The following is a 20,046-nucleotide window of genomic DNA, read 5'->3' as shown; positions in this document are numbered from 1 at the left end:
TCTCTGGGGAAGGGGAACACAGGAAGAAGGACCCTCCCAGCCCAGGATACATGCTTTGAGTTTAGAGAGCCTGGGCCTGGAGGGAATGAGAAGGTCCTGGGGATGCTACAGGGAAACGGAAACACTCTGATGTGCCTCAACCTTCACGCACTGTTTGCGTCCAACCATCACTTCCTTCCCCCCCAAACCCATAAAGACACAGGCAAGAGGCTCTCTGCCACTGTCACATTTATTTGGGAACAGCCGTTTCCTAACCCGCTCGCTGCCCCACGCTGGCAGCCGCCGCAGCCACGGTGAGCACACCGAGCACACACAGCAGGACGAGGGCCCCGGGCAGCCACAGGCTGGGTCCTGCCAAAGAGGAGAGAGATTCATGACATATCTGGGTCCCCCGAGCCAGCTCTGAGCCCCAGCGCAGCATCTCCTGGCTGGGGACAGATCTGGGGGAGGTCACCTCTTGTGAAGGGCAGGAGCCACTGGAGCCGGGGGTACTTCGGAATCCTGAGGGCACTAATAGGACTCAGTCACCCCAAATGGCCTCCACCCAGCCCTGCTGCCCAAGGGCTCCATGTAGCTCAGCATTCATGCCTGGTCTGAGCTATGCTGTAGGTGGGCTTGTCCCCAACCCTGGTCCTGGACTGCTGCTTGGATCTCCTGGATTGACCTCGGTGCTCAGGAGGAGCCTGCCTTGCTGGGCTGATGATGCAGAGGTCCAGTGTGAAAACCCAGCCTTCCCTGGCTGGGGTGCTGCACCAACAGTCTTCTGGCTTCGGGTCCCTTCCTGCCCAGCTCCCCTGCTCATCCCAGCCTGTGCCTGGCATGGACTCACTCACACAGAGCTCTGTGCTGGTTTGGCTTTGGAATTTGCTGTGCATGGCCATGACACCCAAAGGACTCCATGCTTCTGTGCAGGGCAGTGATTTTAGCAGCTCTTTTTAACAACCTGGCTCTTCCTAGAGGGTTGCAAGGGTCTGGGAGCTGCTCCTGTTCTCCCCAGAAGGACACACATACCTGCCAGGTCCTGTTGGTCAGTGCTGGAATGATGGGTCTCTTCTCCCAAGGAAGGAGCAGCCAGCAGGTGGATGGGCCCATAGGAGACAATCTTGTTGTAGTCATCCACCAGTGCCCGCTTGTTCTTCAAGTGCCTTGGGCATTGCTGGCAAGAGAGCCAAGGGAAGGATGATGGGACCAGAGGACAGGGGAAAAGCCTGCTCAAAGGGCAAGGGCCATCCTGGAGGTCTCCTGCTGGCAGAGACCCTACTGGGGCTGCAGCCTGGGAGCAGTCAGGACCCCAGAGCATGAGAAGAACCAGGTCCTAAAGAACCTTAGCTCGTTCCTCCCCAAATCCTGGCATCAACTTCTCCTCCTGCAAATACCCAATAGCCAGAGTGAAGAGGGAAAGGAGCTCTCCGTTGGGTTCAAGGCATTGTGCCTTTGGTTCAGGGCACTGGGGTGAGCTCCTGGTGTTTGTTGTGTGAGGCACCCAGGGCAGAGCCCCTACTGCAAGAAGCCTTCCCCAGCACCACGCCTGGCCAGGTGATGGTGCAAAACAGCAAGGGCTCACCTTGGCACAGGGCTCCGGACCGTTGGGGAGACAGAGCCGGACACGGCAGTGCAGGAACACCTCGGGGTAACCAACAAACCGAAACATCTGGAAGCTGAATTTGGCAGTGCTGCTCTCTCCAATGGCATTCAGGTAGGTCACTGTCTTATCATGGGGACACCTGGGACATGACAGCTGGGTCAGTGAGTGCCAAACGAGGGGGAGCATCCCAGCCTGGAACACCAGATCCCACAAAAACCAGGTGCAGCCCCTAGGCTTTGCTGAACAGGCCTATTTCTTCCTCAGTGCTGGTAGGGATGCCTTTCCTTGGAATCTGTGTTGTGCCCAGCTCAGGGAGAAGCTGCTATCAACACAGGGGCTGGCTTATGTCTTGCTCTGTGGGGCCACAGCTGCTCTGCAGGGGTGGAGTGAGCCTGGCTGTGGCTCCCACTTCCCAGATAGACACGTTTCTGGCTTTAGCTTGGCTGCAGCCACCTCTAAGGCAGGATTTTCACAGAGACATCTGCACATCCCAGCAGAGCCTCCCCTCTCCCTCTCTTGCCCTTTGCCTCCCTAGCTGGCCAGGAGCAACACTAGAAGTAAGGCAGCACTGCTGGCAGCAGAGCAGGAGAGGGGACTCAGTTCAGAGTTTTTTGGGGGCTCACTGTGGGGCTGTTCTGGCTGTTTGCTGATGGTGTCCCCCCCAGGTTCCACCTATGAGCAACGATGGTGTCACTGCTCATTGCTCCCATCCTTAGCACCCAGGAAAGAGATGTGACTGTGCTCGTGGTGCAAGGAGACCGGGTGTGCTGGGGGCTCTCCACTCACCCCTGCTCAATGAGCTCGTGCCGCACGCTCTGGAAGGGATCCATGCTCGGGGTGGCCCAGCAATCCAAAATACTCAGCAGGAAGTACTTGAGCTGGTGCTGTCCTTCTATCTTCAGCAGGACATAGAGTGTGTCCGTGATGGGGACGGCCACAGCCGGCAGGTGATAGGGCTGGAGGTAGGAGGGGGACTTGTACAGTCTCATGCTGACATTGAAGTGTCCTTCCCTGACCACGGACTGCACCAGCCTGGGAGCAGGGACGAGGAGAAGAGAGGAGAGCAGAGGATGAGGACTCCCAAACAGAATGAGAAAGCAGGAAGGACGTAGCCACTGATGCAGGTGCCCTGACTCTGGATGTGCCTCTGTTCCCAGGTGGAGCCTCGTGAGAGCCAGGCCCTGAGCTGCCTTCTGTGCCATGTGTGGACAGAAGCAAAGAGCTGCAGTGGATCCCATTGACCCGCTGGCCAGTGAGGGCTACAAGAAAGGCAATCCTAACCCTGCACCTCCATGGGAGCCTGGTGGGGGCCTCTTCCAGTTCCCACCCTTCATTTTTTGGATAGTTGGTTTCAAGCAGTGAGGACAGGAGAAAGGCAGATTGTGTGTGCCCCTCTTTGGCTCTGCCCCAGGCCCAAACCATATGTTGAAAAAACACATTGGGAAGAAAAAGGGAGGCCAGAATGGCAGATCAGCATGTCTGGCTTTGCTCTCAGGGCTCTCTAGGGGCTCCCCAGGGCCTTTGCAGATCGCCTCATTGAAGGCATCTGCTTTTCTGCGAGCTCAAAGACACCATGTCAGCAGCAAGGAGAAACAGCACCACTCACTTGTCAACAGCAGTGAGAGCGAAGGGCAGCCTCACCACCTGCTCATAGGCATAGATGCAGGAGAAATGCACTTCCAGCTGGAAACTCCTGGAGATCATGGCCCCATGGGCTTCCTGCTCTGACTCAATGACGTTGGAGTAGGAGACATGGGAGCTGTTTTTCTGGAATGACACAGGAATCAAGTGTCCAGATCATGACTAAATCCATACACAGAGATCCAAGCTCCAGCTCAGAAGGTGCAACTCAGCTATAGTTGCTCCAGGCCTGGATATCTGCTGGGGTTTCAGCTCAAGTTTTGTGTTTGGGGGCTACTGGGAGCCACCAGCAGAGCAGGCAGGAGTCAGCACAGTGAGCACGGGTGAGGGCTCTTCTGCAAAATGCAGAGCTGGAGCACCAGTTCCTCTGCACCCTTCCTGATCCATGAAGCAGGTGAGGGACCAAGGGGCCGGGGCTGCAAAGCTCAGAGGGTGTGGCCAGAAAGCTGAGGGCTGTTATCAGCTAGTGAAGTACACACTGAGGCTTCCATGCTCTGCTAAATCAGGCAAAATGTGCTGCCAGCACAGCAGCAGAGGCTTCTGACATCCCCAGGGAAGCCTTTCAAAGGGAGGGAGAACTTTACAACACCCAGATACAAAAGGAAAAGCCTTTGAGGCTTCCCTTTGCCGTCCCCACTCAGCATGTTTGCTGCTCTCACAGCTTTGGAGCTATGCAGAAAGGGTCTGCTGGATCCTTACCTGGATTATTGACCCACAGGCAGTGTGGTTTTCACCAGTGAGGGTGGCTGAAAAAAACAGCTCACCCTCTTCTTCCTTTTCTGAGACCTTGCACGCCTGGTTCTTCAAGTGGACAAGCTCCCGTGGGATTTTCAAGAGTTCGAACACCTCCTTCCTCACCATCATCTTCATATGCTCCTCCTCACAGGCCAACTTCAGTACCACATCTGGGGGAAAAAGCCATCTGCAATAGCAATAAGGAAGAGGCCTGAAGGAGCCCTACGTCAGCTGTGGGATGGCACAGTGCCACTGAGCTCAGCAGACCCTCATCCCAGCCTTGGTGGAGGCTGCTGGCAGGGCTCTTCAGAGACACTGGGTAAAAGACAGACCTTTGGGAACATGCAGAAGTTAATGTGGGTCTGGTATTTTGTAAGAGCTGCACAAGTCCATGGCTGCCACTACTCCGAACAGACACAGTCCTTAAGCTCAAGACATAAAGGCAGGTGTTGTGGGCCTGGCCCCTTCCAATTCTGTCCACAGAATCCCCACAGTCTGCCAAGGGCACCAGACAGGGACAGCAACCCTGTCCTTCAGAGGAAGAAGACACAGTTTTTGGGTAGTGCCTTCACTGTAGCTGTACCAGGATGTGTGTGGTTGTTCTGAGACAGGGAGACAACTGTGCAGCATTTCATGCTGCCCTGGCACAGCTACACCACAGCACAGCCAAGGAATTAAGGAATTGGAGCTTTTGGGAAAGAAGAAAATGCCCTGTGACTGGGTCTTGTACCAACATGTAGTCGAGGACATGCTTATAGTGGTGGGGAATGCATCTGAACCAGGAGGTGGGATATTTTCCTGGAATGGTAACACCAGTGCGTTGTGCCCATCACCCTTCCCTCTGGTGCCCCTGGACAGACTGGGGAGGGCTCACCAGCATTCCCAGCCTTACCTTGGCAGAATTCCCCTTTGAAGCCTGGTTTGCAGCTGCAAACTGGTCTGTCCCCCATCAGCTGGCAGTGCCCCTGGTGCTGGCACGGGTTGGACAGGCAGGCATCTGGGGTCCTCCTGAGACGGAGGGCAACCTGTGGCCTCGGGCCATGTGTGCTCCCCAGCTCACCTGCAGCAAAGGAAAGGCAAGTGAGCCGAAATGCAGCAAGAACATCTCCCTGATGAGAGATGGGAGCGAGAACTCCTCCCACTGCAGGAAGACCTGCGCAGCTCTCAGAGGCTGAGATTCTCGCCTAGGGGTGAGGATCTTTCCATACTACCCATCCATGACCCAGCAGGGACAGAGTACAGGGAAACTCACCCTTGTTGCCTTCACAGCCAGCCAGGCAGAGCACAGAGAACAGCAGCAAACATCTCACAGTCCTTTCCTGGAGAAACAAGCAGGCTCTGGGTAACTTGGGTTTGTACCATGCTTGCTGGACATGTTTGTAGTCATTCAGAAAGAGTGAACCCTCAAGCACGGATGCAATAATATCTGTACTGTATTTCTTAGGTTTGATGGCACAAAGTAATTTCCTACCCCTTCAGGCTAACACAAGGGTCAAATACTATTCTGAATTTAGGTAGGGATTCGAGAAAGAGGAGGTGGGAGAAAGCAGCCCTTGGACCTGCAGGGGTGTGCTGACATTGATAAAGCCACATTTCACTGAGAACAGGCACTTGGAGTAAAACTGCAGAGCTGAGGCATCAGTCCGGGCTCCCCAAAGAGGGAAGGAGTTTCCCTCTTCCCACTACAGATCTTTTGAAAAGTTAGGATTTTCAAAAGGATCCTCACTTTTCCAATAACCCATATCTATAACAAGGAGACAACAGAAAAAAAAACAACCCAAAACCAAAGCCTTGAACACAACTAAAATTAGTGACAAAAAGACAGAATAAGTCACCTCCCCTGTCGGTACAGATAAAGGATTTCTTTAGGGAAACTAATGGCATAGTCCAGGAACAGCCCTGAACACTGGATACTCCTTATCAGAGATGTGGATGTGAGTCAGCCAGGGCTGATGGCTGGGCAATGCTCTGTCTGAGAGCAGGACAAAGCCAATGCCAAAAGCCCCACTCTGATCCGGCAGCAAACGCACCCCTCCACCAACCCCAAGTGTGACTGCTGGACTGCTGGGCAAGGGGGGTTTATTCCCTGCTCCGGTCCTGAGAGATCCCACCACCTCAATTTCATCCCACTTACCATTGCCAGGCCACGCTCTGCTCCTCCACCCACCCACCGCCGCCCCGAGGCCACTCTGTGCTCCCTCCTTCCCGCCTTATATCACCTCCTGGCAGCTCATCCCTCTCCCCCACGCAAAGCAAAGACGCTGCCTCTGCGATTGCACAAGAGCCAGCTTAGCATCCTTCAGGGCCGGGGAGGAAAGGACTCCGTGAAAGTCCATCCTCTGGCATGGATGGCCCTTCCAGTGAGCCAACGGCCTGGGAACACTGACCCATTTCACAGCCCTAGTGGGACCCCAAACAGGGGGAGTAGCTGCAAAACCCCCAGGGATCTCGGGGTTGGTGCATCCAGCCAGTTTTGTGGTACCTGTTTTTGATGCAGCAGTAGCAACAGATACCACAGTGGCACATGTGAAGGCCAGATAACTGGATACTGCGTACAGGCAGTTTTGCAACCACAACATACATTTGCTTGAGCTGTGTTTTTATTGACTTCTGGCATCTAAGAGCTGCTGAGAAGTGCTGGTGAGAGATGGAGGGATGAGGGCTTGGTCCTACCTCAATTTGAATCACAGAATATCCTGAGTTGGCAGGGACCCACAAGGATCATGGAGTCCAGTTCCTGGCCGTGCACAGGACAGCCCCAACAATCCCACCATGTGCCTGAAAGCATTGTCCAAACACTCCTTGGACTCTGTCAGGCTTGGCGTTGTTACCACTTCCCTGGGGATCCTGTTCCCATGCTACCGTCTGGATAAAGAACCTTTTCCTAATATCCAATCTAATCTTCCCCCTGCCCCCCTCAACACAGCTTCATGCCATTTGGGCAACAGTAACCATTTGCAAACAGCAGTAATCACTCAAGATGATGCTTCTTGATATATATTGACTGTACTCTTTGCTTCCTCAGAGCTTTAATTGCTACAGTTACCATAACATAGCAGCTAATGTGAATATCCATCCATCCATCTATTCATCCATCCATCCATCCATCCATATTTTTTCCTAACCACAACAAAAAAACCCCAGAAAACAAAAGTGTTTATCACCTGACCCTGCTTACAGCCTAACGGACTGCCAATTAAAAAGAAAAAAAAAAAAAAGAAAAAAGAAAGAAGGAAAAAGAAAAAAAAAGAAAAAGAGAAAAGGGAGAGGAAAAGGAGAAGGAAGAAGAAGAGGAAAAGGAAAAGAAAAATAAGAAAAATAAGGAAAAATATGAATAAAAGTAAAAATATAGAATAAAAATAAAAATATAAAATAAAAATACAAATAAAAAGTCGTCCTGCCATCCCTTGGTGCCAGCTTTTGGGTGGGTGCTTCTGCAACAGAGGAGAAGGATGGCGGGGCAGGTGGGGGGAGAACTTTTATTTCAAGGGAGCCAAACCCGTGAGTTTCGGAGCAGGTCTCGGAGGGGCGATGGCTCAGCCGTGCTGCCGGGCGGGGTGTGCCCGCCATCCCCTCCCTGTGCCCCATCACTGCCCCGCGTTGTGCCCTCTCCCAACGGCCCCGGGGCAGCCGTTGTGGGCGCGGGGGCGGCCGGGCCGGGGGAGGCTCCGGGCAGCGCTGCGGGGGCCGGGGCAGCCCGGGAGGAGCGCGGGGGGCACGCGAGGAGCCCCCGGGACCTGGGTCGGTCTGTGGCCTGCCCGGGGCGGCGGGAGGTCTGGCGGGGACCCCGAGGGGAGGCCGGGGGGTAGTGCCGGGCCGGGGGGAGCCGCAGGCCCCGCCGTGTCCCCGTTGCCATGGTGGCGCGGCCCGGGGAGGCGGCGGCGGAGCGGCGGCCGCGGCAGCAGCGCTGCCCTTGGGAGCCGCGGGGTGAGGGGGCGGCGGGGGGCGGCCGGGCGCTGCCTCCCCCCCCGGTGTGTGCCCCGCTCGGGGTCAGCCCGACCGCGGGCACCGCCAAACAAACAGCCCCGCCGCCGCCGGGCCGCGATAGGGAACAGCCGCTGCCCTTGGAGGCTGCCGGCTCCGCCGAGCGGCCCCCTCGCTCCAAGGCCCCCGGGCGGCCGCAGGGGCCGTCGGCCGGTGCCCAGCGGGTTGATGGAGCTGCTGCCCCGCCAGCAGCACCCCGGGCAGGAGGGAGGGCACAGGGGACACAGGATGAGCATGGGGATGTGCTGAGCCCTACCAAGCCAGGCTCTGCCTGCTCTGCCGTCTCCCCCACACTTGGGGTGTCCGGAGACACAGAGCCACTTATTACCAAGCCCAGTCCAAACTCACTTTCAGTGCTCGCCCTTTATTGTCATACTTCTGGCTGTTTCAGCCATGCTCACATAACAAACCACTGCGGCCACAATGCGAGTGTTTCTGTGTTGCTGTCTAGCTGGGTCCCACCCCTGAATTCACCCTGGTGTGTGTATCTCTGCAGTGTCAGGCAGAATGGAGGTCCTGGAGGAGACGGAGGAAGTGGAGCAAGCAGCTGAAGACCCGAACTCTTTGAACACCAGTGACAGCCTCCAGGATGAGGACACAAAGGTGCCTGAGGAGGAAGACAGCGTCTCAAGCGATGTACCGTAAGTCACGTGTGTCTGGTTCTTACTGGGATGAGCCCTTTTAGGGCCCATGGGGAGATTGTACATATGTGCATGGGATGTGGTGTCCCCTCACACAGGGAGTGGAGTGAGCAGTTACATGTGGCTGGTGTGTTTGTCCAGGAGTGTGCACGTGCAAGACAACTCACTTGATTGTACCTCCATTCACCACTGTGTAAAGATCCGCTGAGCCTCTCACACTGTTTAAAGATCCTCTGAGTCTATGTGCACATATCAGCTTGCCATGTTTTGATAGCAGGTCATCTTGCCTGTATTCTCCTGGCTTATTCTCCTCCTGTGTCTCTCTTCCTCCTCCTGCCACGGAAGTGCTTTTGACTGGAGCTCCATTGACACGTCCCACTTACCATCTTCCTACAAGACAAATTCCCGGCAGGAAAAGAAGCTGCTGCACATCGCTGACCATTTCCTCCAGCAGTACACTCACGTCTGCCCTGACCGCAAACCGCTCTTCCTCCACCCCGTCAATGAGTGTGGCGTGGAGGTAATGGGGTGATGTGGGGCTGGGCCACAGCGCAGGGAGCACTCGCCTTCCACAGTGCCAAATGCTGGGGAAGGACAGCAGCCCTTCTTGCCCTCCCTCCCTCCTGGCCAAAGGGAATGGGAATCCTCTTGCTGAACCCACATCCCCTCAGCAGACACGCAGAACCCCGGGAACACCCTGGCTGTCCAAATTCACAAGCACGTTGTACCTTATGGTGGTGGTGCTATGTGGGCTGCAGGCAGCTCACAGCCCTCCAGCGTGGCGCTTAGGAAATGGGAAAGACCACGGAAACATAAAGGAAAGTAAAAGAAACACGTGAAATAGATAAGGTTCAGGCTTGGTCGCAGATGGATCCAGAGTTAGGTCGAACTCTGAACTTTGCAGAAGTTACGGGGAAGGAAGTAAATGTGGAAGTTTGTGGTCTGTGTTTTTTTTCTCTGGGCCCAAGCTGCAAAACTGTTGTCCAGTTCTGGACCTGATGTTCCCCAAGATACCTGGAATTACTACTTTGTACGGGCTTTCCCCAAAATTTGTTATGTCATTAACATGCTGGAGGATGTAAAAGCTGGGAAGGGCAGTAGCTATTTGTCTTGCTTGAAAATGTCTAAGATGAGCTTGAAGTTTCAGCCACGGTCAAGCAGACAGCTTCCCAACCCCATGTAATTTCCATCTTGAAACAGGTGAGGAGGGATACTGGAGCTGTTGATATGCTCTAGGGAGGCCCTGAATGAGAGCTGCAACATCCAGGGGTGGGCTGAGGATGGCTTTGGACAGGAAACTCTTCCAGGCATCAGTTGGCTAACCAAAGTCCTCTTGTTGCCCTACAGAAGTTTGTTAGCACAACACTGAGGCCAACCCTGCTGCCTTATCCAGAGCTGTACCACTGGTCAGGCTGTGCCAGCTTTGTCTCTAATTACCTCACCATGGAGCCCCTCAAGTGTCCTATCACACCGGTAAGAAAGGGGCTGCAGTCCCTTCAGAAACATAAGAGAGGTGACAGATTTGTCACCAGATTTGGGATCAGAATTTCCCCAGATCACTTTGGAGGGGACTTTTAGAGTCTGTGACTCATATAGGAATGTTATACACATATTCCCTAGGGGTGCAGAGCCCAGCGATGTGGGCAATGCCCTCTCTCCCCTGCTCTCTGCCTGGTGCGTGTTTCAGCTCCACAAGACAAGCACTGTGAACATGGATCTCTCTCTTTCAAGCCCAGTTCACTCTATTCCCCAACCACCATCCTGAAATACCAGCGGGGGAACTGCTTTGACTTCACTGTGCTGCTGTGCTCCCTGCTGATCGGGGCCGGCTATGACGCCTACTGCGTGCACGGGTACGCCACCCAGGAGATATGCGCCCTGGACCAGACTCAGGATCTGTGCCCACTGCTCAAGAAGCCACAGGAGGTGAGAGCTGCAGTGAGCAGGCAGGGAGGAGCCCAGCATGCATGCTCAGCCCGTTCATGGCCAGTGAGCTCCTGAGCTGAGATAGGGGGGAACAGCTTCAGGTTCACGCTGGCTTTCAGTCTGTGCCGGGAACCTCACCAAGGAATCTTTGGAGTGATTTTCCACAGCTCCTTAGGAGGCTCTCCAGTTGCAGTACTGCAAACTGCCAAGTTTTGGGAACTGGGAGGTACCTGTAAGCCATACATTTTCTCTCTTCTCCTGGTCTCTGTCAGGTACCAGTGAAGAAGTCCAGAAAGTATAGAGTTAAGATCCTTGCAGACCCACAGAGCAAGTTTGAGCTTCAGCAGAAGGCCAAGAAGAAGGAAGAAGTTGAAGATGTTCAAAAGAAGGAAGAAGAAGAGGAAGTGGTCACGGTAAGTTAGCAAGGTCCACCTCACTGTAAACTCCAGGAGGAAGAGCTGAGACATTGGTCAAAGGCCAAAGAGAGGAGCTCACCACCCTCCTCCCTGAAGTATGACACAACCCTGATCATGGCCATGAGCACTGGGCCTCTGGGAGCATGGTGTGTGCTGGCACAGGAATATGTGCTGGGTATGTACTACCTCACTCTTATGAAGAGCATTAAGGTCCTGGAGTTCTTTAAAAGTGAGCAGAGGAAAGGTTAAGATGGCCATTGGGTTGGACTAAATTGGCAATAAAATGGCAATAATTATTGCTCTGTCCTCTGTGCTGCAGGAGGCACAGGACAAGCCCAAGCGAGACCCTTTGCGTGGCTTACGGGTGCACGCGTGGGTTTTGGTTCTGTCTGGGAAGAGGAAGGTTCCTGAGACCTTCTTCATCAATCCATTCACGGGAAACAACCACAACACCACGGATGAGTGCTTCCTTGGGATTGAGAGCATCTGGAACCACAGGAACTACTGGGTGAACATGCAGGACTGCCGGAAGGGCTGCAAGGTAAGGAGCCCTTTAGCACCTTGGGCATGAAAGGGACAGTTGGGCTGACATGAGTCCTGGGGAAGTCCAAGATCAGTAGTGGTCCAGTTTCCACTTAACCATTCCTTGTGTTGGCTCTGGTCATGTTGCTCTGATTACATAGACTCTGGAACTACTCCAGGACATCCCAGACTCTGAGCTAACAAATACAGATGATACCTATTAAACCCTTACAGTGCTAGAATTTCAGCTTTTAAGGCTGGCTAGACACTCATTCTCTCAAATAAGAGTTTTTGAGGCAGAGGGTGTTTCGAGCCTCTCAGGCATGGCTCAAGGCAGGAAAGATCTTGATGAGGCTCTTCCCACACCTCAGCTACTCCCCAGCTGACACAAAGTCTGGGAGATGAGGGTCTGAGTCAGAGCAACTTGCCTTCTGGGCCAAGCATACCCCTAGGAAGGAGGCAGAAGCATTTCCAGCAACTTGCTCTCATCTGTGGCAGAGGTACCAGAAGGAAAGGGGTCTGCAGCCTCCAGGTGCAGGACAGTCTTTGGGGTCCCACCAACCAGCCAAGAGTCTGACAAGCTCACCTCATTGAGATTTAGGTCTCTGGAATCCTTAAACTCTCTGACACCCAGCCAGGTCCAGAGCACCACAGACATACCAATGCAGTGTTCAGTTTAGTGTCAGGCCCTTGAGACTGCCCTGGAGTTAAGAGAGTTTTTCTCTGTATGGCCTAGGATCTCAGCTTTGACTTGAGTGATGCCATCCGCTGGGAAATTATGCTTCCGAAGAGCAACAAGCTGCTCACAGAGTCATCTGAGAGAGACATGGGTGACATGGTGAGTGACCCAAGCGGCGGCTCTCGTGCAGTGGGGGTGCTATATCCACTCGGTGTGTCCATAGGCCCGTGTATGTCTGCCTGCCTGCTGCCCTCTCCAGGTCAGATCACTGCTACTCTGGCCAGGTTTGGGTTGGCACTTCAGATTGCTTCTCAGCCTTGAAGAGTTCTGAGAGTTTCTGATGTTTTCTGAAGCAGTGGTACTTCTGGTGTCCTATGTGGCTGGGGAGCTCTTTATGTCTCCAGTGCATGGACCTTTGGGGTGAAGTAATTAAAAAAAAAACCAAAATCCAGGCTACAATTTTTATGCACACTCTTTCTGTGTTGGTCAGCACCCTGCCCTCCTGGCTGCGAGGTGGACCTGCCAACCAAATACAGAAATAATGTATGTCCTCTAATATACCAAAAAGTGCTGTGTACTGGAAGCAAAAAATGGTATGTTGTACTGTTGGGAGAAGACAGCATGATAAATCAGGCATTGCACCTGCACAGCAGGACGGAGGAATGCCAGTAACAATTCCCTCCTGCTATCTACTCTTCTCAGCCTGTGCTCTTAACTGGGGAGCAAAGCATCCTTCATGGTCTTAATAAAATAAACTGGTCATTATGGCAGCTGTCACATTCATCCCATGTCCAGCATGAGCATTAACCAGGAAAAGATAATCTCATTATGGTCGAGTAGGGATGCACTCTCATAACCGGCACTGTGTTCCCCAGCCTTGCACGTGCTGAGCTCTGATCACTGTGCTGCACTCTCCAGAGCCAAAATGCCTCCTGGCACACTAAGAGAAGCTGCCAAACCCACAAATCTCTGCTTCTGTTTCAGAAGGAAAACTCTGACGTGAGTTTTGAGATGCCACTATCGTGGGTAGCCCGAATTAATGTGACTTGCAGAGGTATGTATTCTTCCTGTGCCTTTTCTTGGCCCCCAGCTAACCTTTCAGTGGATTTGCCACATTGGTTTATCTCACTTGAGAGTTCTCCCTGCAGGATAGTCAAGGTGTAGCAGTGAAGTGCAGTAGATGAAGGCAACAACAGCTATTGGTTTGAATGCCTGCCCTCAATGCTTCACTGTCTCACCTGGGATCACCCCCACAGGCACATGCCCACACTGTGTTTTCCTGCCAGCTGGGAATTTTGGCTGGGATGGTCTTTCTGTTCCCCCTATGCACAAGGGACTGCCCCTGCATTATCAAATACCTGCTTTGGGAGAGAAAAGAATTATTATACCATTATAACATTAAAGCACAACAGACAGGGTCTGAACAGCTTTGCTGGCAGAAGGCAGTAAATAAATACCTGGTCTCTCTTAGACCATCGTTTTCTCCTCTTAAATTCTTTTTTCTTGGGCTGAGTAGAAGGGAGTCAATTTTTCTGGCATCTCTCTTGCACACTGCAGAATTTGAGAACCAATATTCCCAAGGGAAGAAGGTGATCCTGTACAAGCAAGCAAAACTGGAGAAATGGGCCCCATACGTGAATGAAGATGGGCTGGTGGAACGACTGACCGTCTACGCAGACTTGGACTGTAAGAGGGATGAGTGAACACACCCAATGCATTGAGCAAACACAGCCTTGGGCGTGCTGATGGAAAGGGGGAGGTGGCCCCTTTTCTGTCAGAGTCTTCTGCTTTCTCATCCTCCTTTCACATTTGTGGGGGACTTATCTACTATATCCTCAAACTCTTCATCACGCTCGCTGTCGGTCAAGCCCCAGAACTTTCCAGCATTGCTAAGAGTTTCCATGAGAGTTTGAATTTGTTTTACACCTCAGTGAAGCTGTTCAGTGTCACAGGTCAGCTGCTTGGATTTTCAGTCTTCAGAGAAATGGAAGGCTGGTTTGATTTTATCCAGTAGTATCACTATCCCCATTGGTGTCAGCAGGAGCCATAGAAAAGGGCAGCTACAGCCTGAGGATATCTGTGCTTGAAAGCGTTATTCTTCAGCAGCTGGTCCAAGAAACTGTGCAGATTCCTGGGTGGACATACAGTGTCCTGCCCTCAGCCCTCTTGGATAGCTCCAGTCTCATTTCCTTTTGCTCCTGACACTATTATTAAATATTTGGGATGGAATTTCTCTTGCCTAACCATAGCCATCTGCCATGCCAAGTTCTACCCCTGAGCTGATTCATTTACTTCTGGTTCTTTAAGGTATAATTCAAATGTAGATTAGGATTCATCTACAGAATACCCCTGTGCACAGGGCCAGTTCCAGTGACCACACTATGTCCACTGTGGCTGCATCAGGAGCCCAGGGTACTTGCACAGACACTGAGAGCTCATCCAATGAATTTTACCATGTCCAACAGGGTGAGCTAAGATTGCAAAATGACTTGTCTCCTGCCAGGTACTGAAGTAGTGGAGGTGACAGAGTGGTTCAAAAATCGAGAAGACATGTTGGATATGAGAGAAACAAATAAACAAACACAGCTGACCACAGACTATTTCAAACCAGGACATCCCCTCCTTCTTAAAGGTATTCCAGCTCATCTGAGCAGTCAGTGCAGCTTATGGGACTTTCCATGAATCCCTTCTAGCAGTGGCAGAAGCCCAAAGTAGAAGAGAGGGGCCAGGGGGTGCGGGGATCACCAGGAATTTGTGGATTAAATTGCCTAGATAAATAATATGTTCTCTGGTGGAGAGTAGAGAACTGGGTTGTTGCTTCCAGTCCTGGGCAGTGCTCCCCCAGCTATGTGCTTTTCTATATATTAGAAAAATACATAGCTATCAAAGGGGTGATACAATGTACTTTTACCAGTAGAGGTGATAGAAGTAGAAACTTTCTCAGGATTGTGTTTGGTCTCTCGGTGTTGTGCAGCTGGGGGAAAGTCCTGCATCAGATCTTTTGCTAAAGCAGCATTTCACCCAAAGTGGCTGTGCCCATTCCTGGTTTGGGAAGAGCAGGGTCCAGGCCCCCCTCACTACTGCCTTACTGTATAAGGGAGGCAGTGGCCCTGAAAAACTGTCCTGAAATCCTTAGGCCATGGCATATTGATACACAGCAGTGAGGAGATAGCATTCCCTTCTTACACTCTTACATGAATTTGATTTACTGGCTGGTGTGCTAACTCTGAAAATGTATCTGATATGTCCTCAGCTCACACCTACACATCTCTGGAACCAGAGACTGGACACACGATGGAGTTTTACCATAAGGCACGAGCTGATGACCTCCGGAAACGTGTTGAAAGCGCTACTGAGATGACCGAGTACTTCGTGGGCCGGGATGACTTCCTGCACATCCGGCACGTGGAGTTTGGTGAAAGGGAGAACGGAATGGACAGACCTGATGTTCACCTCCGGCCTATAGTGGTACGGCCAAGGCAGGAACAGAAAAATATGTGTCACTGTGATATTTATACTGTGCAAAATATACTGCCTGAGGCTTTGGTTCATTCTCAGTGGGCACGGCCGAGGCAGAGCTCCAGATGAGACGTCCAAGCCTTGTCCAGCTGCTGTGTCTCACAGTTGCTTGTCTGACAGAGAGCTACAGTGTGACCAGTTGTCACGAACTGCTAGAATGAAACTAGGAAACTAAGGCTTGGAAAGTGTGTGTCAGAGGAAGGGAAAAAAGCTTGACTATGACTTTGGAACAAAACTTTCACAAGGTTCAAAACTAGTAAAATGATTTTGTGTGCTGAGCCCAAGCTAATACCATTTTAGGTTCCTGATGAAGTGTCCCATCACTCTGATTTGTTACCAGCAGGTAATTTACCTCTTCCTCTTGTCAGGTGTGATTTACAGTACAGAAGGAGGAGGAAATCTGACATCTGTCAGTATGTATGACTCAGATACTTCAGCTGCCAAGACAGAGCTATGCAGTGGCCTGTCTTTGGATCAGCACCCAACATACTACTTTTTCCTTCCCTGTGTTGGGAAATGTGGGAAACTTTGCTGTGCACCAAAATACCTTGTTCCCTGCAGTTGCCTCAGGCAGGGATGCATCCCAAGCTAACTTGGAGCTTGGAAATCATACTCAGCTCCACAAATAGGAGACTTCTGTATTGCCTTTAACAGCTTTGTGGGTGGGTTTTTTCATAGGCAAGACAGTAGGACCACTGGCCAAGAGATGCCATCGTAGTCCAGGCAGAAAAGCACTATTTTTACCTTGGGTTTTTACTGAATTCTGTAAATCTTGCCAGTTTTGTGTTGTCTAAGCTGCTTCCATATCTTTTTTCACCCTCCATTAGCAAATCAAGGAGTGTTTCCACAGAAATCCAGAAAAGCCTGCTGACGAAGATGTAGAGGAACGTATCTTTATGATCGAAGATGACAGCATCCAGCTGATATATCACCTCGAGGATCATGACACCATTGCCTCGAAGGTGGCTTTCCTCAGAGCAATACAGAGGGATAGGAAAGGAGAGGAAATCTTCCTGACCCGAGACACGTGTGTCAAATACCAGGTATGAAGAAAAACTACATTTATTTTGAACTCTTTTTAGATCACAAGACACAAAGGGAAGGTGAAATGTCAGTGGAAGAACTTACAAGCATGACATATTCCACGCTGCCCCTCTGCTCCACCTGCACACCTCCCTCCCAGCCCCTGTCCACAACATGGACAGCCCTGGAGATGCCCTGCCATGCTGGGAGTGACTGGGCATGCAGGACGTAGCGTGCTGTGAAAGGCTTCCTCTGAGGTCATCTTCCCAGACTTGGTCATCAGGCAGATCCCACAGCCCCTGGGATCTTGCAAGATGCAGGTTCAGCAGCTGTTGGGCTCAGTTCTGTGGATTCAGGGCAGGGCAGCTGAAATTTCCTCTGCTGTTCCCTCTTCAAGAAGAGATAGAGCAGAGCAGCAGAGGCAGACACCCTGTGTTCTAGCTCTGTTTCTGCCATGGACTTCTTAGGCCCCATCATTCCTTAAATCTCCAGTGTTTACCCTGCAGACACAGAGTAAGATGCTGAGGCTTAATACATTGCTGATAGATAGATAGATAGATAGATAGATAGATAGACATAGATAGATAGATAGCCTTAAATAAAAGATATTCCAAAAAGAGTGGAGTGCTGCCAGTTAGCCAAATTATCTCATTAGGGGCCAGGGATCAGTCACTCCACTAACATCACTGATGTGAGTCTGTAACCAAGGGCAGAAGTCTGCCAGTAAATTCTGCAGTGATGCTGCACAGTTACACTTAAGGAAACCAAAGAGAGATTGCAAATACAGGATTTTTTAATGTTATGCAGGCTGGTTTTATAAAATTTCTATTTCCCACTGGGGAGAATACACAGAAAACAATTGCTGGAGTCCCATCGTAACATCTCTAACCCTGCAAAAGCTGTTCCAACCATACACCAGCAGCATCAGCAAAGTGCAAGACGTGCCATCTGTCTCACATTACTGATGGACTCCCAATCAAAATTAAGTTTAATAAACCCATGCTGACCATGGGTTCGATGCTTCAATGCTGGAAATGAGCATCACCTTGTTGACTATGGCAAGATTGTGCCAGTTTCTCTCAGCAGAGTACCTGATCCCATGGATCCAGACAGTGCTGCTGTTTTTCACTGACTTATCTGCTTCCAGCCATGGTCCTCTGAGAAACAAAAGAACGTGCTCCATCTGTACAAGTTGCTGTGGGAGCTGAGAAAGGAACAGAAGGAGCTGAAGCACCAAGTCCGGGAATCTGAAGCAGAGGTAATGGGGAGGTGCAACACTGTCAGAGTTGATCAGGCGTGGAAACAGTTTCAGCTGACTGGTTGCCAAAGCATCCTCAGCATAAACTGTGGTAAAAATAAGACTCTGGTGTCACAAAGCTGGTCTCCATGTTGAATGATCATGCTTGCTCCCCAGCCATTGTTTGGTGAAGATTTCCCCAGAAATTTGAAGGTAGTTCACTGTGACCTCATGAACTACCTTGCAAATTTCTCAGTCTGGATGTATCAACAGACAAAATATTCACACTGCTTGTGCTGCATATCGTGTATAAGACAAAGTATAAGCCAAAGCTTTTGGTGCAGTTTCAAAAGTAGTGCCAAGACTGTGACTCCAGAAAAGCTTTCTTATCAATTATTATCAATAACAGGGTTCAAGACTTTCATATGGAGTAACAATCTAAAATTAAGACTACTATCAGCTTGATCTACCCACAGGATATGAACATATTTGTATAGATACGTATTTACCCTTATTCTACAAGTCTTGTATGCAGCATCTGCTCTGGTAGCAGGTCAAGCATGCAAAAGTACAGTCATTTTGTGGGAAAGCTGAGGGGTCTTTCTTCTGATTTTTTGGAAGGTGCTAAATGTCTTGAAGGTTCGTGAGGATGAAGAAGCCAATATTAAGTTGACAGTTTCAATGTATAATGCTGCAAGGAGAGAATGTCAGCGCGAAGCCATGGTAGGTTCACGCCAGCATTTAATACATGTACCCAAAGAAATCCAGAGTGAGCTTTTTCCCTCTGAGGAATTACCTCTGAAGGGCTTTTAGTATCATTAAAATATATTGGGGCAAATCCCAGTATGGTGTACGTCAGCACAGCTTCAATTGACTTCCCAGGGAAATATAACATGGTTATGCTATGGTCACTTTCTGACTTTCTGGAGAGAAAGGTTACTGGTTTATTTTGTTTAGTTAATAAAGAAAATAATTAAGAAGCACTAGTTGATAATAGGGATTATGGGGGGAGTATTTTAAGAGAGCCATGCCTGTATATATATATAAAATTTAATTTATTTTGTCTTTAGCATGTGAGATCAAAGAACAAAATAGCTCCACAGTGAAATTTAGTCCTTATTTCAACCAGATCCAGTTTGGTTCTCCAGGGCTTCTTGACTCCAGGGAGGCAACACATTGGGGGTTTGCTGCCTCTTGCTGTTCCACGTGTTTTGATTCCCCTTGTTTTCTTGTTCTCATGAGACCTCACCTCGAACTTTTTGCCGCTCCCTGAAAATAAATCAGCTCCACTTTGTGGTTTCTTTCATCTCAGCTCCCTGGACTTTGAGTTGCGCTTTTGTGTGCCTTTGCTCCTCACTCCCCTCTTCTATTTCCCTGACTTTTGGTTGCTTGTTCCCTCACAGGCACTGGAAAAGCGACAGAGGAGCTCCCAGAGCTCTCTTGTTTTGGAGAACAAGAACTGGGAGGGGGATGAATTCCATGCCCATCACGCTGCAACCAGCGCCAGTATGCCCAGACTCAAGCAGAGGCCCAGCAGGTATTGGGAATGATGCCTGAGCAGTGCCCAGGGGAGGTCTACTAGGCAGCCCCCTGGGAACTTGGCACTGAAGCTATTCTGCAAAATAGTTGATTCCCACTGCAGTTTTCCTCTGATATCCCCCTTGTTGTTACAGGGATAAGCAGTTGGCACAACAGAAATCCCATTCTCTTCAAGAGGCGCTGCTCAGGAACCCCCGACTGGCTGGGCATGACTGACTTCTCCCTTCCTTCCTTCTCTGTAGCTGCCTGCAGTAATCTCATAATCATCAGATTCATCACGAGATTTTAATGAACTTGCAGAATTCTGTGTCTTTTTCTTTTTCCTCTTTTGTTCTAAGGCCCATCTGCAGGTACATCAATTCCCTCCTCATGAAATCCCATCATGTTTGAGACTCAAGTCTGACACTGTCTCTTGGGGCTTTTCTCCCCCAAACCTCATCCATAGCTGCTGACATCAGGAGCAGGATTATTTGGGAATATCGGTTCTTTTCCAACATAATAATATTTTAACAAATTCATAATTTAGTTTTGCACAAGCCAAGATTTTGAACTGATGAGTTCACCACAAACATAAAATTTCTTTGACCTCATTTAGAGCT

At 50.8% G+C, this 20,046-nt stretch overlaps 2 protein-coding genes across 3 annotated transcripts; one reads left to right on the top strand and one right to left on the bottom strand.

Annotated features, from left to right (window-relative positions):
- Positions 1–228: 228 nt before the first annotated feature.
- LOC113968607 (pancreatic secretory granule membrane major glycoprotein GP2-like) lies at positions 229–7,817 on the bottom strand. Its single transcript, XM_027685301.1, has 9 exons — positions 7,461–7,817; positions 5,214–5,400; positions 4,854–5,021; positions 3,926–4,131; positions 3,192–3,352; positions 2,372–2,617; positions 1,565–1,724; positions 1,012–1,156; positions 229–351 (listed from the first exon to the last, which is right to left on the bottom strand). Exons 1-9 carry the CDS (start codon positions 7,815–7,817, stop codon positions 251–253), a joined length of 1,731 nt encoding a protein of 576 aa, XP_027541102.1. The 3' UTR covers positions 229–250.
- DRC7 (dynein regulatory complex subunit 7) lies at positions 7,623–19,741 on the top strand. Of its 2 annotated transcripts, none has more exons than XM_027685253.1 (17): positions 7,623–7,702; positions 8,442–8,586; positions 8,932–9,106; positions 9,934–10,059; positions 10,318–10,512; positions 10,785–10,925; positions 11,248–11,469; positions 12,187–12,288; positions 13,114–13,183; positions 13,687–13,815; positions 14,633–14,761; positions 15,383–15,597; positions 16,476–16,691; positions 17,819–17,929; positions 18,530–18,631; positions 19,312–19,445; positions 19,582–19,741. In XM_027685253.1, exons 2-17 carry the CDS (start codon positions 8,453–8,455, stop codon positions 19,661–19,663), a joined length of 2,283 nt encoding a protein of 760 aa, XP_027541054.1. In that variant the 5' UTR covers positions 7,623–7,702; positions 8,442–8,452; the 3' UTR covers positions 19,664–19,741. The 2 variants fall into 2 exon arrangements, with proteins under 2 accessions (XP_027541054.1, XP_027541053.1); XM_027685252.1 differs by lacking the exon at positions 7,623–7,702 and adding an exon at positions 7,807–7,888.
- The last annotated feature ends 305 nt before the right edge of the window (positions 19,742–20,046 follow it).

Source organism: Neopelma chrysocephalum, unplaced genomic scaffold (assembly GCF_003984885.1).
Source record: "Neopelma chrysocephalum unplaced genomic scaffold, ASM398488v2 Primary Assembly neopelma1_68b, whole genome shotgun sequence".
Classification (NCBI taxonomy): Eukaryota; Metazoa; Chordata; class Aves; order Passeriformes; family Pipridae; genus Neopelma; species Neopelma chrysocephalum.
Note: the sequence above shows the minus strand (reverse complement) of the source record. Positions and strands in the feature narration are given on the sequence as shown.